We start from the raw sequence: 23246 nt of genomic DNA, 5'->3' as shown, positions 1-23246 counted from the left end.
CGAGAATCCATATGGACGCATCAACGTCAACCTTGTTCCAGTTGAAGGATCTGCCTGTTTGCGCCATATTTATCAAGCGCAATAAACCATATTATTATCGCATCACTCCCAGGCGTAACCTCGTCAAAACTAAAATGTTGCTGCCATATGCTCGTTCGCCACTATTGGCTGTGCCCCGAGAATAACACCAGACAACAACAACAAAACAACATTGCACAAAGTACTGTATCACACAACATGGCGTATACTTAATTAGCCCTGTAATGAATGCGCGTTACGTTATGTAAAAAAGACGCAGCTCGGAAACTGGCAAAGGATGTGCACGCTCGCTCTCCTTGCAACGTTGCTGTGGCTGACAATTTGCCATAAACAAGCACGTTGGTGGCAGCGACGGTGTCGGGGGTAAAATGCAGAGCTTCGCTTAATTGAATAAAATTTGCAGTTGCCGCCGCGGTATCGGTTCGCATAAATTACGCATGGTTGGGTCAGGCACAAGGCGTCAGGGCAATCCCCAGCATTGTCGCTCCATTACCAACGCCGCTGGCCTTGCCGCTAGCATGCATTTCGCTGCATTACGTATACGCGATGTGTGCTCCGCCAGCTTAGACTTTTATCTTGGCTTTGCCCTTTGCAAGTTGTTCGAATGCAACCAGCAATGTTGTTTTACTTCGTTTCAATGCCTGTATCACAGGACACGGGGCGCGATTCGTGTGGCATTTGCACTGGGTCAAGGTCAGGGCGCGCGCGATTTGCATTATATTTCGATTGGAAAGTTCTGTTGTTGTCCTTGTTGTCTGTGTATCCAACCCACCTGCAATTCAATTCAATTCAATACAATTCGATTCGTATTGTTTATCAATGGCTGGCTGGTTGTCCTTGCCGGTAAATCGCTACATAAATATCGGTCAAAACACACACACTCGCACATACACAATTCCCACGTTGAGTTGATTTATGTTAAGAATTGTTTTTCTTCGCTCAGCTTGAGATTTACGAGAATACATATATAAAATAAAGTATACGTGCTTACGAATGGCCCACTGGGTCCGCTTGGCGCATGAACTTTGGTCTTTTATTTCGCTTTCATGTTATATCCCGGCCCCCCACCCCAACCACAGCTGTAATCATATCCCTTGGCTTAATTAGAGGGTCAGGTCAGGAAGCGCTTTGAGTCGGCTGGGCGTTTCTTTTAGAACCAACACGAAATTGTCTAATTAATTTGCCTAACACATTCAAAATCGCTGGCGATATACATCTTCATTAACTTTTGAAAACTTTTCACTCTTTTTCCAGGTAATTATGCGGACGAGATGTGAACAAAACGGATAGGAGAAAGGTGTTTCCAAGGCGAAATTAAATGAATTTATTAGTGTTTGCAATGCCGGCAAAGCGGGTAACAGAAAATCATATGTTTAAGCCCTAAAATATTGTGTGGGATGTGTTCATTATTCAGTTTATGTGTTACGTTTCGATGTATATTTTGTTTTAATTATTTTAATTTCTTCTGTTTATTATTGTTTTTTATTTTGTAGCCTTCCCAAGTCCACATCCATGGTTGATTCATTTGTCACAGAAGCCACGTAAGTTCTTTTTTGTACTTTTATTTTTCCTCTAGTTTTACGTTTATACTTTTGTAATTATACCTAATTAGAGGCCATTATCCCACTCCTTGGGCGCAGCAGCAATCAAAACTATTTTTCCAAAACAGTGAGAGCAAAAGTTTAGCTGCCAGAGAGTCGTAAAATCATTAACACAGAAACTTTTTCTGCCAGCTCAGCCACCAGAGTGGTGTACAAAAATAAGGGGGCAGCAAAAAATAAAACCAAAGGATCCACAGTTAGCGAAGGCCTCGACATAATCGCAAGGGTAAGAGTCTAACTCTGCCATTTTAATTGCGCCCAAAAGTGGTAAACCACCGAGTGGCGAGCCCTCTCACATGCGAGTGACACTCGCGAATCCCCCTGGAGGAGTGCTACCTACCAAATCGCCGTGGGAAACTCGAGCCGCCAGTCTAATGGCTCGCCCACGTGTTGAGCATTAAGCGGAGCATTGTGCTGCCCCTTCCTTTGATATTCATTTCAAGTTAATTCATCTCAATCAGCTTAAATATCAGGCTAAATAATTCATTTGCATTTATGGGGCGTGCTCTCGCTGCGTATAATTAATGCGCATAAAATTCCCAGCACTTTGCACCTTTTTGCACCAGTTTATTTCCGCCGTGCGCCCTTTGAGGCCGCCTCCTGGGCACAGTTCGGCTCCTGATTGAGCGCCGGGGAAACGTGAGCCAAAGCCCCATGGCAACAATTGTCCCGAAACTGTTCACCTCGGGAGGTTTATCATTTCGTCGGGGACCGACCAGTGTTGTGTCGCCGTCACTGGCATAACACATTCAAGGGATGGTCAGCTAAGGGCTATAAATAAATGTGTGTATAAGCCGAAATTGTAGCATGAAGCAGTCAATCAGCCCGAGCGCCAAAAAAGGGATATCCTTTGACAGAGGAAATACAATTGTTTGACAGCCTTCTATTTATACTACATTTTCAATCAGATCGTTTTATTATTGAGCGAATGCCAGCCATTGTGTTTGCTTAGCAGCAAAGTTCTGTTAAAGGATGATTTTTTTCAAAAGGAAATGAAAAAAAATAACCAGGTTTTTAGGGGAAGCTTAAAGGATACAGACAGAATTTGGTTATCAAATTCCATATTTGTTTAAGAGGGTTACTTTGATTTCCGTCCCTCCACACATACCTGTGACTTCTTGTTGCTTGGCAACTTCAAGAGCATTTGTTAGTCATGTGTCTTGGCTTGGAATTTCAAATGTGCAGTCACTATATTTGTCTTATTTTCACCTGTCAATAATAGTGGTCTACAGAGTAAGATTCCCCTTAAAGTCTGCCTTTTCACTTATCAATAACCATAAGGGAATTCCTGCTGGGCTTCCAGCTATTGCCAACCACAGCCCACTTCTCCGTTCAAAATATCCAATACCCTTTGTTTGAGGCATCCAAATGGAAGCCAGAGAGAGAGAAGCCACAATTGGCATACACCGCAGGTGTGCGTGTCCCCAGCAAATGTAAAATGTCTTGCCGACACAGAAACCGATGTGAAATGGTCCTCGGACTGGGCTGTACCTGTCGTTCCACCTGTCACTTGCATGCAGAGCACTATTGTTATTTCCGCTTCCTATTTTTAGACTGTGCCTTCGTCAGCATTTAGCCTAATTAACCTTGTTCATCTTCATTATGTTCGGGAGAAGAGTATCGTATCCTGGTTCATCCTCTAAAATGGTTAAAGTGTTGAATCTCACACCCACTTGAAGTTACCTACTCATAATATTTTTATGGACAAAGCTATCCCAACCAGCTCCCTTTGATGATTACGCTCCTTTGTCGTATTTCGGAGCTTATCGTGTAGTCCCTTTAAATGGATATGGCTTAGGTGCTCGTTTCCTTTAATGTCACAGCCACAATCGTCGCTGCGACAGGGCCGTTAGGCAATCATATTAAGAGGCATAATGGCTTAGACGAGCGTAGACGAGGCGCTTAATTATACAAGTACGATTATGTCCGACGAAAGGCGGCAACTATTCGTGTTTATGGAGGCGTGCAAATACGAGTCCTGTAATTATCCTGCTTAAAACATGAAAGGCGGACAAAGAAGGCAACGTCAAAGTTAAATAATCCAAGGACAAAAAAAAAGCGGGTCAGACTTTATAATCAGTTAAAAGTTGATTTGTTTTCGAAGCTTTGTGGACACAAAGATTGCCAAAGTGGCGACCCGTCGGCTCTCCTTTTCGTTGATTGGACTAATTCACAGGGCCGAGCTTCAATCTCTGCTGGCCAGTTTGTTCATCTATTCTCGTCTTGAATAATTTATGCTCGGCATGTTGCCTGCTCCCCTGTTCTGCGCCCATTTGGCGATTAATATTTGATGGCGCACTTCCCGGAAAATATTTATGTTTGTGCAACTCGCTTTAATTGAAAATAAAATCAAATGAAAAAACGCATAAGGTAAATAAACATGGGCGTGCTCAAAGGCAGCATTTTCAAATGGAAATCTGCTAAGCACGAAAAGTCAAATGTCACATGGCCAAATAATATAAATACGACGGGCGTTTCGATGGATGGATGATTCACATTTATGCAGGCGTTTAATGTTTCGTTCATCTTTTATTAATAGCTAGGTCATGCTTATGTGTAGATGGTCCGCGGCGCGCCAGGCTGCTTAGTCCTCCTCTGCTATCCTGGCTCCTCGTTTGGGTTACCCCCGCCTGTGGCTTTTCCGCAGTCTCGCTTTTCAGGGCAGGGCTTATCCGCCTTCTGTTTACGTTTACCTGCCTGCTGGTAATTTGTCAAATGTGGATTTTTCTTGGCGTTACTTCGCTGGCTGTTGCGCCTCTGACAGAGTGCGGCATTTGCTAAATGGCGAGGGCAGTTCTAACAGTATACCAAAAAGAGCTCGGTTCCTATAGCTGCTAAAAAACGTCCGAAAATTTGCATATATTTTATCTAAAAGATAAAATTAGTTTGTTAGAGTTTTCGTAAGAGATCATACATTTTTCTGTAGAGTTCGAGGTGTTCTGCAAACCTAAATCTTCTTAATCTTTAATACAATATTAAAGATTGTTAAATATCCCTCGAAAATAATACTCACGTAGCTGCCCACATAATAAGCCTGCCTTCTTGTGTGGGGGTTACTGATGAAAATGATGATGGCGGAGATTCTTTGGCAGCTACTGAGCCTGGTGGATGGGGGGGAAATGGAAGCTCAGCAGGTGCCTTTTGCCGGGGTATCATTTATTTTTGCTTTATACACGCATTTAGCTTTATTTCGCTGCTGCTTTTTTCGTCTTCGTTGCGGGGTAAATGTAATAAATTTCCTATAAGCATTATCTTTAAATACAGGGCCATTGTGTGACGAGGGAGCGGAGTGGGGGGAACCGGAAGATGGAAGAGGGCTCAGCATGACAACGAATGGCGTTGCCAGAGCCCTTAGTTATTGGCTGTTAGTTGCGTGTCTCGTTCCGATTTAGACCCTTTGAAACTGGAGAAATCTCTCTCTCGTTCTGGAAAATCTCAATCCAATTACAAGAGGGAACGGGAGTTGCGGCACCAGTGCTACATGGTACTCCAATTATCTGCTGGTGCAACAATTAAAATCGTCGTTGCAACGCCAGGAGAAGCCGTAAAAAAATGTGCGCGGGCACAAAAGGAGCAACTGCAACAGTTGACGCCATTCTAAGCTGACAGTGCAATTTTCGCATCAGCGAACTGGGATCCGATGGGGTGGTGGTGTGGTACCTCCTCCTTCTCCTCCTCCAGAGACGGGGTAGTGGTGTCAAGCCATGTCAAATGCAGCCAAACACCCGAAATCCCTTGTCGCCCTTTTGCCACATTTGCACTTCTCCATTTGGCAGTGGCAATTGTGCATCCCCGTCTCCGTCGGATGCTCCTCCTACTATCCCTGGCGCCGGAATGAAGCCCACTTCTCGTAGCTCGCTTTCCCGGGCAGACTGCAATTTACATAAGTGCCATGTGCGTGGATTGTTGTTTTGTCATTCACTTTTTCGAAGGGTATCCGCACCATGACTCTGCATGACAATGTCGCAATAAAAATGCTGAAGCGAGAAATATTCTGGAAAATTCTGCTTGAAAAATGTCTAACAATTTGTGATTCCATTGTGAAGAATCTTATGGAAACATATTAAAAGAAATGTGCTAAATTTAGCATTTCCATGTAAGATGAAAGAGTAACCATTGTTTACCATTGAACAACTAAATCATTTGAATTCTTTGCTTCCCCGAGGCTTGGTAAATCCCATTTAATCCTTTTGTTTTGACGCGGAATTTATTTGCTAACAGCATTTATCTTGGGAAACCATTCCCATCGATTCCTGCCTGGTGCTCACAGTAAAGGCAATTAATTATTTTTCACTGGCCTTGTTTACCCCCTGAATGAATGTTTATGATGAAGATGTCTGGAGAATTGAGGTCACCCTGCTGCTCCATGGGAAAATCCTTACCTTACACTTTCCTCTCACTCTTTTTCTTGCATTTTTCTGTATTGCTGCGGCATGTTGTATTTCTCGTTCTATGCGTTTGCCGCAGCAGCATTGGCCCAAACTTTTATAATTAAAACTTTTCGCTGGAAAAAATCCAGCGGGAAGACAAAAAAAAATGGATTGTGAGAGCGGCAGAAAGTCGATATGAATTTGTGGGCCGAAAATATGCGTGTCAAATAATGGCAGCAGATGAAAAATGTGTGATCTTTAAAAAGGAATTCCCTAGCAATTTCCAGACAGAGTGAGGGCTTTAAGCATATACCTCATTCCTCAGGAGAGTGATGGCCAACCACTTATCGGCTGGCTCCTGGCTAAGTTATGCAATGCCCAAATGGGAATCCTTGGAGCCATAAATAAGAACGGAAAACTGTTGCCGCTGCGTAAAAGCCAAACCCTCCTGCATCCTGCCCTCGTCGCCAATGACGAGGACATAAATCACAAAGGGCTGGGGCAGCCAGCTTCCCCTTTGGAGCCTGGCCAATTGCTAATGATAAGCTTCACGATAGTCGTCCCACTGATACGTAATAACTTTTCCTTTATGTCCCATCGAGTTTTTGCCCTAATTGGGCCGGCTGGCCAACATGACGTATGCTTCATATTATGTTTTCCCCGACATATGCTTCTTTAATCTGCTGACCCAGTTGGGTAAATTTCATTTGGCGCCACAATTAAGTGCAGTCGTTGGGTAATTTAAAAAAAACCTCCGCAAATTTAATAGGTTTCGCTGCAGTTTTATTCGATTTACGGCAGAGATTTCGTTCCGCATCGTTGGCTCCTCGCGCTCGCAGCACGTGGCGTATGCGCAATACCCAGCCACTACTTGGTTGGCCTTGCCCTGTCATAATGAAGCATAATGCATATGGATCCATAGATATGTACATATAAGTGGAGCAGCAGCATTACCCGAGTCGCATAGCGATTGAAATCCTTTGCCTTTCATTGTGAGTTTTATTTTATTTCGCTCGCTCGCCCTTTTTTTCTGTGGGGGAATGTGTGCGTGCCCTGTATGCACCATAATCAACATCATCGTCATCATCATCATCATCATCTATGTGCCAGGCTCAGAGGGGGCGTGTCCTTCTTTTCATTCCAAGTCAGTTGTCCCTTTTGCCTTGTGCCGCCGCAGGCCGAGCATTCAATATTGCAATATGTGCATGGAATATCTGAGCGAGAAAAGCACACCGAAAGAGGATGAGTCTCCAATCGATTGTTGTTAAGAAGAAGGGGTCTGTTTGGTAGCTGACTAAGGTCCTGAGACGCTCTGCGACTTAAAAGGCTTTGTCAGCAGCGCAGTCTAAGGGCTACCTAAGCCATTTTATCAGTTTTTAAAGCTTTCAAGCTTCTACTGAATCTTATTTTCGCTGAATACTTTACTTTAGCTCGAACACAACACAAACTGAACGATTTATTTAAAAAATAACTTGATATTCCAATTTTGTACTATTAAATAAAACAATAACTCTGCGATAAAAACAAACAAAATTTGTGTGTTCAAAAACGACCACCATCTCCTGTTAGCTAAGATAAGAATACAATCCTTATGCCATTATTTCTCTTGCGCTGCGGAGAAGAAGATTAAAGTTGGACTATGGTTCCTATAGGCAAATGCAGGAGGGACTCACCACGTAGTACTCGAAGGGATCCCGGCACATGGGACAAGTGTTGGAGGAACACATTCGGTAGACATTGCACAGGCAACGCTTGCAGAATTTGTGCTGGCAGGGCGTGCACACCTTGTTTCTCATCCGTCCACGGCACACTGGACAAGGATCTCGGGCCATATCATCTGTATTCAGTTTGTATTCAGTTCTCATTTGATTTTTTTCTTTTTTTTTCGAGCGACTAGGTGTTGACAGTTCCGACAATAGACAATGTTTAAGGCTTGGTAGAAAGGCACAAGGCCGACTTGTCAAAGTCAAACAACTTTTCTGCCGCCGACTAAGCTACCTTGTATTCTTCATTCATGTTTTAAGGCAAAGCCAACTCCATTGGCATCTTTAAAAGCGAATGATTTAGCTGTGTCGCGTGCTTTTGCTAGGAGGTGTCATGGGGACCTTATTTATGACACCGTAAAAATGGTTGACTGAATCGCCCAGGACTATTAACGTAGCGGAAGCCAGATTGCAAACAGGGTGCCTCCCATGGAGGCCTCAATAAGGATATTTACAGTACTAAACACATAATCATAGCAAGCATGACACCCTGTATGCGCCAGATCATGATACAATTATACAAGGTAGTCCCGTCGGCAACTTCTGGTACACTACAACTTAAAACAATGAGTGCGAGTGAGAGCAGTTCAGACTAATGAGTGCGAGTGGGACGACAATAGAGTGTGAGTTTTAACCCTTAGGTTTCGGATGGGGGTTGAAGTCGCCTTCTATAATAAAACGAGTTTGAATATTTTGTAATATTATTTTATATTTAATAATTCTGTAATAAAACCAGTTAAAATAATTTTTATAATTTTATTTTTAATAATTTTGAGTTTGAAATGAGAAACATTTACGGGCCCTTAAAAATTTCACGCCGTGCACATGCCGTCGGCAACAATTGCAAAAAGTCATTTCCAACTAAGGGTTAAAAACTCGGAAAAAAATGCGTCCGCACACAACCTTTCCCTTCAACAAGCGAGCACGCACTGAAAATCCGAACGATTTCAGCAGCCGACGGGACTACCTTGTATAATTGTATCATGCGCCAGATTACATAAGCACAAGCGGCTGACAAGTGGAGGCGCCGCCTGCTTATTGTTTCACATGGTACATTATAGATTTTTATCAGGCCCCCTTATCCAGCGCCAAAGCCAGTCACATGCAAGCATTGAATATTGTCAAATTAGGGCAAAGATTGATTGTCATTTTGTCAGTCAGTCACTCAATCACTCAATCGCCAAGGACCAAAACCCCACTAATGCTCCCTTTCTGCTTTTTCTTTCTTCCATGGTTCCTTCCTCCTGCAGCGGATGGCTGGGCAGCGCCAAGGGTTGGTTGGGCAACGCCTCGATACCGTCGATGCCAGCCATGCCGTCGATGCCATCGATGCCAGCCATGCCAGCGATGCCGTCGATACCATCAATTCCGGGACTTCGCAAAACGGGAGGAGCCGACGGAGCCGAGGGCGCCGAGGGAGCTGCCGCCGGAGAGGGCGGCGCCGCTGCCAGCGGAGCCGTGAGTGGTGGCGAGGATGACGACAAGTCGAGGTATATTAGGTATGGGTGCCAGCTTAACAATGACGGAATTAAATACGAAGCAGCCGCAAAAACAAAACAGAAATAATTTATGAGATGAAGATGAGAAGCGCGTTTGTATTTTAGTTCCTCTTGGTTTCGTCTTCGGTTAACCTCCGTTTAAGCTTAGCCTTTTGTTTAACTTTTTTGTCGGGTGCCTTTTGTTTGAAGTCGAAGTTGCCGGAAAACTTTTTCCTCCCTTTAAACGGAGGAACCGAGGAAACGAAGTTTTCTTTGGTTTTATTTTCCATTAGTTTGCCAAAAACCAACCGTTGAAGCCGCCTCTTCCACACAGTTTACCTAAATACTAACCAATATAATACCACACACGAGTTTCTCCAACTATATATGAACTATTTACTATTTACAATTTGCCTATATACTCCACACCTCAAAGAGACTCTTTCTTACATTTAGTTGAGATATTGTTGCGCATTTTCACTCTTAACCAATATATACAATTATATTTGCCTATTTATTTAACACTATTTCTCTTGTGCTGATTCAAAGTTCCACCTTCTCACATATATATTAATAACTTTTTGTACAAAGCAAAATGCGATACTCTGTCTCTCTATAAACCCCTTTAATCTTGACTCCAATCTATATCTTACCCATCTATAAAACAATACTAACCACATGTGTAAGTCGTTTCAACGTTTTTGTATATAAAACTGAATAATTGCGGCCTGAAATTGGTTAAAGATCAAAATTTTGTCCCTTTACAAGGAAGTTGGAAACTATTTAGATGGGTTACAAATGTACCTTAATTTATATTTAATTTAAATAATAGTTTTTAAGGGACTTTTCTTGTCCTTGATACTTTACATACAATAACCGGTAAGTTTCGCCTGGTTCCAACCTTGAAATGGACACAATTTTGTTGAAAATTCGTACACGAAACAATAACTGAAATTTCCATCAAATCACTTCATTCAGTTCATTTTTATCAAGGAACAATTTCCATATGATTTAGGGCTTCTTTTGAACACAAAACACACACATGAAAACCATACACCATACGTACATTTAGCAGTACCATCTATATCTCGCTTATTTTGAGTCATTTCATTTAAATTTATGTATCGAACGCTTCGATGATCCAAATGAAAAATAAAAAGAGTGTTTAACCTTCACTGATGAGATTGCCCAAAGTATCAGATTCCATCATTATTGAGCGGCCCATCAAACCAGGTCAAGGAACCCATACAAACCCATCTGGAACAATGTCCTGTGGCTACGTACAGAGTAGATAAGAAATAAACCCAAGCTCAAACCTAATTGTTGTTGGTAGATGTTTATCATTGTCATTATTCCGAGATCATTATCACTATCAGTCTCATAATAATCACAGTGCTTTGATTTCCCGGTCTCCCATGCATCACCATCTCGCTGTTCTCTTTTTTTTTGCTGTGTAGCTCTCTCCTTCTGTGTATCATTTCGTTTTTCTGTTCTTCCCCCTGGTCTTGTGTTCGTGTAGCTGCCAAGAGCATCCTTCCGACCACCTTCTCTCTGTCTATGTTGTATCCATCTGTCCTTCCCGGGGACCGACTTAAAAGTCCTGAAAATGGCAAATGAATAGAAGTATTATGAATTCATGATGATGCTAATTTGTGTCCTTGCATGACGTCTTAGTGTGCTCTCTTACCGGTTTACTTTCCCCTTCAGTTGTCTCTCCGCATCAAACATCCGGACATTCATATTAGTTTCCATCACACCATTTTGCATTCACGAATCAAACTGAAAAAAATCACACTTTAAATGAATATCTCTGTATACAAAAACATATGAATACGTGTAAATTAAACATAGGTGTATATATTTATCCAAATTTAAAGATAATAATTCCTGCAGTACTATCAAATCTTAAAGAATGATGTTTTTAACAAGGATTTATTGATGCAGTGCTTGGAAAGAACATGCATATCCTTTGAAAATAATACAAAATTTAAGCGTTTGTTGTTTAAATTAAATTTCTTTAGCTGGATAAGAGAGACAGAACCACCCCACCAATCTGTATTAAGTTTTCTTTGTCAAGTGCATGCTGTATGTATAAATGGTTTGGCATGAGATGTATTCTTTTTGATTTTGTTATAAGAGTAGTTTTTAGCCTGTATGCATACTTTATGTCACAGTGACCAGTGTCATTAAGCCAAAAGCTTTATAATTTTATAAAGTGGGTAAAGAATCAATGAAATTAACGATAAGAAAAGCAAATTGTTCAATATGTTATCTTTCTTCAAAAAATAGTTAAATATTTCAGCTAAAGATATGCAAGTTATTTTTAACGATAATTCGTCGGCATAATGACACTGGGCATTATGGCTTGTACCCTATTTTAAACAATTTTAAGCCTGCTGCCTGCTGCATGAAATAATCCTAGAGCTATAAACACTATGACTATATAATTTCAACCTAAAACTAAGAATCTAATAACATAATCTATCCTTTTTTCCCCTCTCGTTTCTCTTCACTTGTGCAGTGCTACAGAAGGCGCCGACTCGCATCCTGCATCCGGCGGTGGCACGCCCACCGGCGACGAGGGTCAAATCGGACAGGGTAAGGGCGATGAAGTCAAAAGTACGTGTCACACTTTGATTGGTAACAAAACAAAAAAAAATGAAAAGAATTACAAAAGAAACAACTTCAAAAATAATTGAGATAGAAAGCGGTGACAGGTTACTAACCCCAAGTTACTTGTAGTTTACTCTTAAACCCTGTTGAATGTTCAGAAATCCCCCCTCCACTCAGAGTTCCCTAGTGAATGAATCGTTTGCTTTGTAGTCTAGTTTAGTTTAGTTTTGGTTTGCAGCCGCGACTATGCGGTTGTGTTTGATGATGGCAATATAGTTGCTGCTTTCGGCTAACCTTTATCGATCTTGAATCCGTCCCCGACAGTTACCACGAAAGTAACACAGCAGGCCAAACACTTTGGATCCTTCTTGTCATCGGCCATCAGCAAGGCTGGCAGCAAAATCAAGGAAACAGTCAAGGATAATGTGAGTGGACTTCGCTCCGTTACGAAGACTGTATTTAATTGCAAAATATCCTTTTTTCAGACCATTCTCGACTCATTCAACAAGGAGCAGGAGGCCTTTATCAAGGGACAGGGTGGTGTTGGCAATGGGGCAGCCCCCTGGATTGGACACGCCAACGAGGCCAAGATTAAGGAGGAGATCCTGGGCCTGTCGCAGGATCGCCGCAACTTTGTGCGCGCCCCGCCCGCCGGCGTGGACTTTGAGTTTAGCTATGACACCGCCTACCCCACGGCCATAGCCATTATGGCCGAGGACAAGGCGCTCGAGACGATGCGATTCGAGCTGGTGCCCAAGATGTGAGTTTAACGGTTTTTGGCTTTTCGAAATGGAAAAGAGTGTCATTTTCCTGTGTTTCCATAGCATCACTGAGGAGAACTTCTGGCGGAATTACTTCTACCGCGTCTCACTGATCATCCAGGCCGCCGAGCTGGGCACTCTGGGCGCCGATGGCGTGGGCCAGGCCTCCAGCGGTGAAGATGGTAAGTGGTTGTAGCTCCTAGCTACACGCGGGAAAAGAAATATCAGGGAAACAGACTGTCCAAGCTCACGAAAACACTCACACTCGTTACTCGCGCGCTCTATCTCGATCTATCTATCTGTACCCGTATCTCTGTATCTATCTGCCCCACCAACCTCTGTCTATCTTTCTGTACGTCTAAGTCTTTCGTTTTTGGTTCACTTTAGCCACACGCGCCTGTTTAACATATGATTTCCTCTTAGTCCTTTTCACACACGCTAGCTGTATCGATATCGAATCTTTTCCGTTCTCTCGCTCCTCTCTATCTAACTCTCTCTCTAACTCTAATACATACTACTACTATATCCCTCAAGTCTCGAACTAACTTACTTGGCTAGCGTCTGTACTACACCGCCTAAGAGTTTGCTCCAGTTTTGAGTTGTTTTTAACCCTTTGATTTGTACTTGTCCCTCGTCCCTCCTTCCCCTACACTACTGGACCCGAGTGTCCTTGGCTTTCGGTTATTCCTCCTCACTTTCCCCCCCCAAAAATGATCATCTCAATCGCGCCGCCTCGAAGCTCAATTAAAAATCGCTCCACGAACGTCGCCAGCCGCCCAGCGCCTCACCTCAAATCGAATTACTTTTATTATTATTCTTTCTTTCTTTAGTTTGTTGTATTTATTTTCCTTTTATTCTTCCTTTTTTGATTTTTTTATGAATTAAAAAACACAACTGTATCGAACAATCAGCCAAAAAAGCGGTCATTAATGACGAAAGCAAAACCAAGACTGCCGAACCAGCCAAGAGCGATTCTAGCCTGATTAAACCCATTGCCGAGCAGCCAAAGGCCATCGTTGAGTCCCAGGAGGCCCAAGAGCAGCCTCAGCCCAAGGCTCGTGCCGCCGGCAATGAGTTGGATCAGAAAATCTCCGAATCGGAGTTCGTTTCGGATGACTTTCAGACCACCAGCGAATCGGACTTGGCTGAGATCCAAGCCGGCATGCGTAAGCTGGGCATTGACAGTATGACCCAACAGGCCTTGGCCACGACTGACGGTAAGATTTTACTTTTATTTATTTGTTATTATTTCCCATTTGTTGTGTTTTAATTTGGTTTAAAGACTAACATTTATTGTACATACATTGGCCGTCCCATGAAATTGATCAGCTGAATTTCATTGGTGTTCTGGAACACACACGAAACATTCATTCATACATACACATGCCACAAACACACACAAACACACATGACATATAGAACACTGGAAAGCCTAACGTGTAGTATAGTGTGATATTGCTTAGCCAGCGATCTTCATCCGCATCCTAGAGCGTCATGATGGCCAAACAGTATCCGGACACACCTTCATATTAGCCTCTCTCTGAACACGATAATGATGTCTCTTGTCTGAGTCGCGTGTATTTTGTTTTCCAATTCTCATTCTCATTCTATATTTGCAAGCAAAGCCAACACATCGAAATACATATATGATTTTATGTTTTTTTTTGTAACAAAACAAAACCAAACAAACAGAACAAATAATATAAAAAACATGAAAACAAAACAACAAAAATGTGTGTACAAATCAAGTGTAAAAACCGAACAATTCTCTTTTTTCTCCTCTGCTCTGTTTCTTTCTTTTGTGTAAATTACATTTTGTATGAAAATCGTTTTTACTTATATATACTATATATATCTATTATGTGACGACCAACTCAAGCTCTGGCATTTAATTACTAAAGCGAATCTATCAATATCGAAGCGAATATAAAACGAATAAACCGAATCACTTAAATAACTAAATATAGAAGTAAATCAACTAAAGGATAACAGAAGTATTATATAAATTATTTAAACACGTATAAATATATTAAAGATACTATATCCTGGATAAAATCGAACTCGGGTCAAAAGTTTCGTTGCCATTTGCAAATTAATGAATAAATAAAATACAATTTGATTTCAAGTATCGAACGGTCTCAGAATGCGCTAAAAGCCACACAAATCAAATTTCGAACAAGTTGAGTATGACCAAACTGATCAAGAAATTCCTATATACTACATATATATCCTATTGATACAACTTTCGCTCTCTCTCTCTTTGCAATTTCGTGCTCTCTCCTCCTTTTTATTCAATTCCAGTTCATTTACAAAAAATTAGCTAGATGTAATTTTTGTTATTTTCCTCCTCTCTCTTTCTTTCAAACCCATTTTCCCTTTGCCATTTTATTTTTACACATTTTTTTTCACAACAAAAAAAAAAAAAGAAACCCTAACTGGTCGCGACACAAAAATAAAACCTCCTCTCCTAGCAATACACAAAATTTTCCAAAATATAATATTTGATGATGAATTTGTATGGGAAAACATTTTTAACCAAAAAACATTTATTTTTCTTCATGTATTTCTTGATTTATTTACGAATCGAATCATCTTCCAGAAGATTGAATGGATTAAAACCAAAAAACCAAATGCTAAATCTAAATTTCAAACGCAAAAACAGACAAAAAATACAACTAACAAAATTATAAAAAAAAAGAAAATACTACAAAATTGCCCACAAGAAAGAAATGAAATTGTTAAGCGAAACAAAAGAAAAAGTACTACAACAAACAAAATTATATAAATACTTATAAAGATATTCACTTGACAACAAAATGATAATTTGAGTTGAACCCAGAAAACGCATTATTTATACATATAAAACCGAAGAAAGAAAGAACCCCTCAAAAAGTTACTAAAACCGAAACAAAATTTTGTGTGGTAAGTTAGAAATTGTTGGTTGAATTAAAACAAAAACAAAACAAAAAGAAAATATACAAAATGGCAACAAGTTTTAGTTGTGATTCTTATCGTTTCCATGTTGGTTTTCAATTGCATAAAGTTTCTGTTCGGCAATATATATATTGTATGTAAATATTATCCAACAAAGTAGTTGCAATCTCAATCATTTCCCTCTACGCTCCTGTCTGTGTCTATGATAACTACTCGTTGTTGTGTATGTTTAGTATGTGTGTGTCCTTAAATTTCATTAGTTTATTATTTGTTTTAGCTGAACAAGGCCTCAATCTTTAGTTTGGCATATTCAGAGTATAGTATTTAGTGTTTCATTGATGTGCGTGGTGGTCTGCCGGAGGGAAAGAAGAAAGAAAGAAACCTTTGATGGACATTTGGCGCTTCTTTCGGATAATTAAATGCTTTTTTATACTGCACAAAAATGTAATACATATGGAAAGATAATATTTTATGGTCCAACTCACCACACAAAATCTATATGAAAAAGCGTTCCAAAACGACAGAAATTCTACTTGGCAAGAAGAAATACCTGAATAAGCCCTAGACCTCGTTTCTTTCCCTTGACTCTCTCTCTCTCTCTATTTCTACATGGCATTTTAAGTTAATTAATGTTCAAATCATATTCTTTGCCAGCTTAATAGAATATTTCATATTTGGCAAGCTTCGTCGGTTACCAAGTGTGTATACAAGTATTATTATCCTAAGTTTGCTTGCTTTTTATGCGTAAATGCTGTAAATACACACAATATATATTATATATATATTATCTTTGGTTGTGATCATTTTATTAATTGATGGAGTGTGATAAAAGCGTAATAAATAAAGCAAACCAAACCACAAATTGGTGTTTCGGGACTACAAGCAAGTCATGGACTGGGACTGGGCCACTTTTGGGTGCACGCTATCCGTTAATTAGTGCTAGAGCCTGCCCCCGCCCCTGTCCCTGCCGCCCTGGGACTCTAACCCATAAATTGGTGTCTGACCATTCGTTTTGATAATTGACTAAGTGAAAAAATAAACAACAAATTTCCAACTATTTTTGTAGACGGCTATTATTCAGTTACGGTGCGCATACCCAAACGTATTACAGTGTGTGAAAGTCTATGTCTTAGCTATAACCCCAGAGACTAGCTGCAGGTAAACGTAAACGAAAGATGATTGAAAACCGAGAACAACCATGTACTTGCTTGGGATGGTCACCTAACCACAATTCAATTGCTTGCCTATAGACACCTTTGATATACTACTAAAACCTATATAAACTATACGATATATATGTAAACCGTGTATGCTAATCCAATATTATATATCCTTACTACATATGCCGATATATCTGTTGCCGAGCTGCTAAGCCACGCATATTCTAATCGAAACTCTGCTTGTTGCTCCGTCTTTTGAACAGAGGAACAATGGGAAAAGGATCTGGAAGCTGAACTCAAAGACTACGAGGTGGTGGACGAGGGCGGCACTGGCGGCGGCGGCGGCGGAGGACGTAGGAAAGGAAGAAAGGCCACACAGGAGGAGGACACCCAGGCGGAGGAGGAGGATGAACCGACAATATCAAACTTGCGCACACGCTCGACTAACAACGATTGGGAGGAGTACGCCGATTTAATTGAGGATACCGATGATTTAAAGTAATTAAGAGCTTATATCGTAGTTTCTTCTAAGTTGGCTCTAAGTTTATAACTATCTTTACTTTATCTTTCTTTCCATTCCTTTCTACCCTTGTTTCCTCCTTGATTGATTACCCAAAAAAAAATATATTGTTAACCCAAACCAATCTAAAAAAAATACTTTCGAAACCACAGAACTTTGAAGTGCCTAAAGCGCACCATGTTGGGCTATCCATGAGACGAGGCCGTCCCAGCGCTCTTCTAGTGCCGGCGGTGGTCCACAGCCCCAGGGGCCTGCCTTGTGGTGGCCTATTGGAAAAGTTGGTTGAGAATGTACCTAACACCCACTCCATTATTGGCCCCCCCAGAGCAAAGCGTTCTATTCAGTTTCCTTCTGACATGATATAAGACACTAAAACCAAATGAAAACGATTTTATTCACCCTTAACGTTTTAATCCAACAACAAAAGATAACAAAGCAACCAAGCCCAAGCCAATCCGGTATTCAAATACAAAATATCCACTATATATTCTCTTTTATTTGGTTGAAAAACACCGCGTGGCAGCGGAGTGTAGGGAGTCGTCGGAATTACTTGCCAATTGTTCAGCACACGAAATCCGAGAATCTGGCGGTCAGTAACCTATCAATAAGTACTTGCAGGCTAATCGGGAAACTGGCTAATGCTATATAGACGCAGAGATCATATTTGAATATATAGTGACTAACAGTTAAAGAGTAAAGCAAACCAACAGAAAGTCAAAAACAAATAAAAGCTTCAAAGGGAAAATTTTGTTATTTATATTTATAAATAAATTATATATATATAAACTATATATATACATATATATATATATATACAGATAAATTAATGCATTTGAATTTAATGTGTAAAAATTATTATAATAAAGATATAGATATAAAATATGTAAAGATACGAGAGACACCCAAAATAAATGTTTGCAACGTTTTGAGTTGAGAATCAGTTCTCAAAGTGATCTTTTCTTTACGAATTTGAAATTGAAATCGAGATACAAGCGAAATAAAACCTAGCAATTCATTAGTTTTGAGATCAAGAAAATAAGGACGCATTCGAAAGTATTATTTCTCCCTCGACAAATAGTTGATAGTCAAAGAAAGAAGATATTAAACGTTGAATAAATCATCATTGATTGATATATGCTTAAACGACATGTTGAAGAATAAATAAATAACAATGCATATAAATATAAAATACCTATTGTTTAGCTCAATTTAAGGCGCGCCAACAAGTTTTCTTTTCGACTAAATTTTCTCAAATATTTTTTATTTTTCTCCTAAACAACTCTCACCTTGCTGTTCCACTAACGAGACACGAAACTTCCTTGAACGAAACTAAAAACAAAAAACACAAGTAAACAAAAATGCCAAAACAATAATATTCTGAATTGGACTAAAAACGCAATTAACAATTAACAAATTAAAAATTACAAATTACAAATGACAAATGACAAATGAAAAGTAAACACGCAATTATAAACAATAAGCAGTTCAAAACCTTTTGAAACAAATATATACACATATATATTTATATATATTTCACTAGACAAATTTTTATGCATAAACTAAAAACAAAACAAATTCTATATTATCAATGTTTTTGCTCTAAATGTCTAACTAATTGTTAATAAAACCAAAAACCAAATTATTTTCCGCAGGCAAAACATTAACACGTTAAATGAGAATGCTATATAAATATGTGTCATTATTTGTTACCAGTGGCAAATGAAAATATTTAAAAGAGCAAGCTGACGAAGCGATAATGAAACGGAAAAAGTAAAAGTTATGACATTAAACTGTATATTGTACATTTACTTTTAAAACCAAATGAAATGTATTTACACACGAGAAACGGCATGGCATATGCCATATGGCATATGGCGATGATACGAAACTAAAGAAATTTTAAAATTTATATTTACTTTGTGCGTTTTAAAACATGTTGGCGACACAATGACAAGCAGATTAGTGCATAAACCTAACTAATAATAATAATAACAATAAATATTAATTAAAGGTAAATAATGTAATGACGTTGACAACATACATATGTATTTTACAAGGCAGAAACCAAACCAAACCAACCTTGACCCGATCCACACCGAATCCCAAAAGATATATATCAAATTCCTGGCATATTTCGCATATTTTATTATCTGCAAAAACAGTTTATTACAGAATGCAAACCCAATTAAATTAAAACGTTTACGAAAGTTTGTTGAGCAGCAGCAGCATTCCATTGATATAACATTGCAAAATGAACAAAATATATGTATATGTACTAATTAAAGTATATCACCCCGAAAAAAAAACCCAAGAGAAACTGAAACAAAATGTATAATTTAGTTGTTTAATGATTGATAATATTTAGACAGACCAGAGGATGCCCCCAAGCATCGTCCGGATGCAAATTTAGTCATCCGAGACAGCAGAGAAACACTCCTCGAAATGCCATAGAACATTTTCCACTCCAATGTAGAGCGCAGAAGCAGGTGGAGTTTCTCTGAAGAGATTACAACACGAACACCCTGAAAACCAAGCACAGAAATACTGTAAAGTTCGACGACAGACCGACCGAAGACAACAACACCATGAACACACACGAGTATATACATAATAAAAATATATATGAGAACAATTTAACGAGATTAAAATCAACTAACGTAATAAAGGGAAAGTGTATAACTATTAAAACTAAACGACAACCCACCCAGCTCTTTCATTTCGGTTTTCGCATTTATATTGCATTCAATTTATTCACACAAATTTTTCAATATAACGCTAAATGGGTTAAAAGAACACATAAACAGTTTTTGAACAATGCACAATGAATTAACAGTGGGTGTTAAAAAGCATGTGATTGTCTGCCAGTGGGGCGGCAGGCCAACAAAAATAATTTACAATATTGCATTTGGCTTAGATCAGGAAATCTCATAGGTGTACCTTCTTCTATCTTGGGATATGATGTGAGTGCAGCGGCTTCGCTTATCTTACGGCTAATAACACAATGACATTGACCTAATGATGCCCTTCCACCCAGGACTAATTACAAAGCTATAACACCTGGCTACTGCTGGTCACCAGCGTTCGCTTCGTCGGTGCGGCTCTGAACGCTCGTAGGCGATGCTCTTGAAACGTGTGCTCGCCCCCAGCTGCTGTTGCTGCTGCTTCGGAACAGACTGGCCCCTGTTCACAAGGTCCTTCCATATCATGGTGAGTAGTATGAAGATCGCGCCCACAATCTTGTTCAGAAACTCGAGCACCTTGAACACGATCGGCGTGGCGGTGTGGGTGAAGCGACTCAGCTCGAACATGAAGCGCACAGCAAAAACGCCAAAGAATCGCAACGCCATTGCTGCCCCGCCAATGACCGAGAAGATGAGCAGGGCCAAAAACCGGATGGTGCCCATTATGTTCCGCTTGTTCACATCGTTGGCCATAAAGTCGTAGACAGTCTGCTTGACGCCGTCTCCCCACTGCTGCAGCACGGCCAGGAAGTCGTTTAGACCCAGCTGGAGCTGATCCGCGACTTCATCGGTCGCAGGGGGTTCGTCGCCCGAGGTTATCGCCTTGCTGTTGATGTTGCTGCTCCTGTTAACGGAAATGGATCGTCTCGGGGTGACCAGTGGCTCTGGCTCAACGGCTCGCACCATCTTTAGTTTCAGCTGGACCTCCTGGTCCCGGAAACGTATTGTTTTTATGCTGAACCAGTACTCGCCGAAGGCCAGATCGCTTAGCTCCGCCCAAATACAGGTCTCCAGCTGTCCGGGTTGCGATGTGTGCTTATAATTGCCATAGCTGCCGCTGGTTATGCCCACCCACATGTTGGGCACGAAGCGCTGGTAAAACATCCGCAGTTGGGCTGCGCTGTTGTGCAGCAGCTTCTCCAGCTCCCGCTCGCTGCTTTGCAACACCACTATGTCCCGGTAGCCGCCCACCTGTTCCACCAGGCAGCGCTCCAGATAGTGACCGCGGAAGAGACGCGACTTGTACAGCTGCTTGGTGAGCGACTGCATCGCTAGCTCCTCGGGCGGCATGGGGCGTGCGTTCGCCATCGGTGCAATCATTTCGCTGGTGTCCATCGGAAGCTGTTCGAGAAAAGCACAACTATTAGGAGGGATATGTGTGGCCTGCAATGGTGACCTTACCAATTGATAGTACTTGGACTTTGCTGCAACCACTTTCGCCGCTTAGTCAGCACCGTGTCAGCCGAGTTTTGTTATTGTTTGGAAACCCAAAATGCCAACATCCAATACTAGGCTTCAGAGCAGGTGTAAATAACTAAAAATTGTTTGCTTTCACTCCCTTTCAGCTCCGCACATATTCACAGAGGACTTTGCATTCAAATATGAACAAAGATCCTGAATTTACCAAATTAAACAACAATCAGGTAGCAGCTGGCTAGAGATGGGCTCTGGCTGTCGTGTCACGAGCACAAACGCCTAATTAAAAAACAAATTAAAGTTGTTAAAACAAGCCTGGAAAATCGTGCAAAAACATTTTTTACTTAAAAATCTATTCCAGGATCTCAAAATACTTAGTGTATTTCGAAAAACAAACTATAAAAAACCCGATATATGGCGAGTTCGTGACTCGTGCTTGTTCCATCTCTACGCTCAATAAGCCACAGTTACCCATCGCTAATGTGACGAAAAAAATTATTAAAAACCTTTTTGATACTCATTTTTCCAAGCATTTTCACACCCGGCCACGTTGGTTTCCCTCCCCGTCAAGATTTCCTCCCGACACCGACTGGAAGAGTGCCTAAGGATGACTTTGGTGGGTCTAGCAGCCCGCAAGCTGGCGCAGAAGCAGAGGTGAGACCGCTTGGGTTGTCAGCCGGCATTTATCCGTAATCTGGAATGCTTTTTTACTCGTCCCGCAGGTCGGCCAAACTGGCGGCGGCCTTTCCGAACGGCGTCCGGTGCCAGAAGTGCCTCCAGATGGGCCACTGGAGTTACGAGTGCAAGGAGAAGCGCAAGTACGTGCACCGCAACTCGCGGACTAAGCAGCTGAGCAAGCACCTGGCCGAAAAGGAGGCACAGACAGCCAAGGACGTTGCGGCTGGCAAGGCGGGCGAGAACGCCCAGGACGCCAGTTCCGCGGTCAACAAGAAGGCCAGACGCAAGCGAAAGCCCAGTGGGAGTTCCTCCTCCTCCTCCAGTTCGTCAGACAGTTCGGACAGCAGCAGCGGGTCAGACTCCTCCTCCGCCTCGGACTCGAGCGACTCCAGCTCGGACTCCGATGAGAGCTCGTCAGACTCTAGCGGGAGTGGTTCCAGCGGCTCCGACAGCGACAGCAGTGAAGATCCGGATCAGGGTGCGCCCCAGAAGAAGAAAAAACGTGACGAGAGTTCGGCGGACTCCTCCGACGACCAGGAGTAGGAGTTGAGAGCCCGGTTTTGGTTTCGTAGCGCATAGCTTTAGTAGTTTAGTTCTCCCCCGTTAGCCGTCGCCCCAATAAGTGGACTTTTTACCGAATATAATTGTAATATTACGTACATATTTAATATTTAAGTTCCCCCATGTGCATGTAAATGAGTGGTTCGCCGCCAGAGTGCCACCAATAAATATTTCAGTCAGTCCGAGTCCATCTCCTCGTCGTATTGCTCTAGTTTCTGGAACGCGAGGTCCACCAGCTGCTGATTGTTGATGTGCTCAGACTCGGAGACCAGGACCGGTTGCATTTCCGGCCCGTCCAGGTCTATGTGCAGTGGGTCCCGAGTCGGAATAATGTTGTTCTGTAGCCCCAGAGACTTCAGATGCAGTTCCTCCACCTGCGACACATGAAAATGTTGGATTTGTCTTGGGGATGTAAATGAACAAGGGTACCTTCAGTGAATTTAGAGTCTCCTGGATGACGGGAAGGACTTTCTCAAGCTTCCTTTGGATGGAAAACAGCTCAATCTGCTCCTTTTGCAGGACGTGGTTTGATTGCAACATCTTAAAATAACAATTGATATCGATAGCAGCGGCTATCGGAAATACTTTTACCTGGCAGGGATGCAATCCAA

The 23246-nt window shown here is 41.3% G+C and overlaps 5 protein-coding genes across 18 annotated transcripts in view; 2 read left to right on the top strand and 3 right to left on the bottom strand.

The window, feature by feature from the left end:
- Sap47 (Synapse-associated protein 47kD) overlaps positions 1-19942 on the top strand; it is a 29657-nt gene extending 9715 nt beyond the window's left edge. The window contains exons 3-11 of one of the 14 annotated variants that reach the window (XR_001770941.3): positions 1533-1580; positions 9024-9272; positions 11773-11870; positions 12189-12289; positions 12350-12624; positions 12689-12807; positions 14505-14804; positions 15225-15547; positions 16983-17120. Coding sequence is in view for 10 of the 14 variants with exons in the window: in XM_017176024.3 (XP_017031513.1) it covers positions 1533-1580; positions 9024-9272; positions 11773-11870; positions 12189-12289; positions 12350-12624; positions 12689-12807; positions 13537-13842; positions 16983-17217; positions 17392-17434 (1474 nt within the window). In the remaining 4 variants the exon portion in view is untranslated. The other 13 variants (XR_005990879.2, XM_070286918.1, XM_017176028.3 and 10 more) reach the window with 13 other exon arrangements.
- LOC108081060 (E3 ubiquitin ligase TRIM40) lies at positions 7431-7947 on the bottom strand. The gene is made up of 2 exons (XM_017176039.3): positions 7684-7947; positions 7431-7621 (listed from the first exon to the last, which is right to left on the bottom strand). The coding sequence occupies exons 1-2, from the start codon at positions 7873-7875 to the stop codon at positions 7580-7582; spliced, it is 234 nt and encodes a 77-aa protein (XP_017031528.1). The 5' UTR covers positions 7876-7947; the 3' UTR covers positions 7431-7579.
- A 27-nt stretch (positions 19943-19969) lies between the features above and the next one.
- Positions 19970-21633, bottom strand: LOC108081057 (uncharacterized). Its single transcript, XM_017176036.3, has 2 exons — positions 21382-21633; positions 19970-21321 (listed from the first exon to the last, which is right to left on the bottom strand). Exon 2 carries the CDS (start codon positions 21313-21315, stop codon positions 20311-20313), a length of 1005 nt encoding a protein of 334 aa, XP_017031525.1. The 5' UTR covers positions 21316-21321; positions 21382-21633; the 3' UTR covers positions 19970-20310.
- A 217-nt stretch (positions 21634-21850) lies between these two features.
- LOC108081058 (zinc finger CCHC domain-containing protein 10) lies at positions 21851-22825 on the top strand. The gene is made up of 2 exons (XM_017176037.3): positions 21851-22050; positions 22119-22825. The coding sequence occupies exons 1-2, from the start codon at positions 22004-22006 to the stop codon at positions 22615-22617; spliced, it is 546 nt and encodes a 181-aa protein (XP_017031526.1). The 5' UTR covers positions 21851-22003; the 3' UTR covers positions 22618-22825.
- On the bottom strand, positions 22714-23219 carry LOC108081059 (uncharacterized). Its single transcript, XM_017176038.2, has 2 exons — positions 23065-23219; positions 22714-23009 (listed from the first exon to the last, which is right to left on the bottom strand). Exons 1-2 carry the CDS (start codon positions 23173-23175, stop codon positions 22812-22814), a joined length of 309 nt encoding a protein of 102 aa, XP_017031527.1. The 5' UTR covers positions 23176-23219; the 3' UTR covers positions 22714-22811.
- Between the last annotated feature and the right edge of the window lie 27 nt (positions 23220-23246).

This window comes from Drosophila kikkawai, chromosome 3R (assembly GCF_030179895.1).
Source record: "Drosophila kikkawai strain 14028-0561.14 chromosome 3R, DkikHiC1v2, whole genome shotgun sequence".
In the NCBI taxonomy this organism is placed as follows: Eukaryota; Metazoa; Arthropoda; class Insecta; order Diptera; family Drosophilidae; genus Drosophila; species Drosophila kikkawai.
Note: the sequence above shows the minus strand (reverse complement) of the source record. Positions and strands in the feature narration are given on the sequence as shown.

Excerpts from the sequence above, each read along its gene's own strand:
- LOC108081060 (XM_017176039.3), bottom strand. The coding sequence starts at position 7,875 with ATGAGAACTGAATACAAACTGAATACAGATGATATGGCCCGAGATCCT. Across the intron at positions 7,622-7,683 it reads ATCCCTTCGAGTACTACGTG|CGCAAGAGAAATAATGGCAT; the intron begins GTGAGTCCCTCC and ends TCTTCTCCGCAG.
- LOC108081057 (XM_017176036.3), bottom strand. The coding sequence starts at position 21,315 with ATGGACACCAGCGAAATGATTGCACCGATGGCGAACGCACGCCCCATG.
- LOC108081058 (XM_017176037.3), top strand. The coding sequence starts at position 22,004 with ATGACTTTGGTGGGTCTAGCAGCCCGCAAGCTGGCGCAGAAGCAGAG. Across the intron at positions 22,051-22,118 it reads AAGCTGGCGCAGAAGCAGAG|GTCGGCCAAACTGGCGGCGG; the intron begins GTGAGACCGCTT and ends CTCGTCCCGCAG.
- LOC108081059 (XM_017176038.2), bottom strand. The coding sequence starts at position 23,175 with ATGTTGCAATCAAACCACGTCCTGCAAAAGGAGCAGATTGAGCTGTTT. Across the intron at positions 23,010-23,064 it reads AGACTCTAAATTCACTGAAG|GTGGAGGAACTGCATCTGAA; the intron begins GTACCCTTGTTC and ends CATGTGTCGCAG.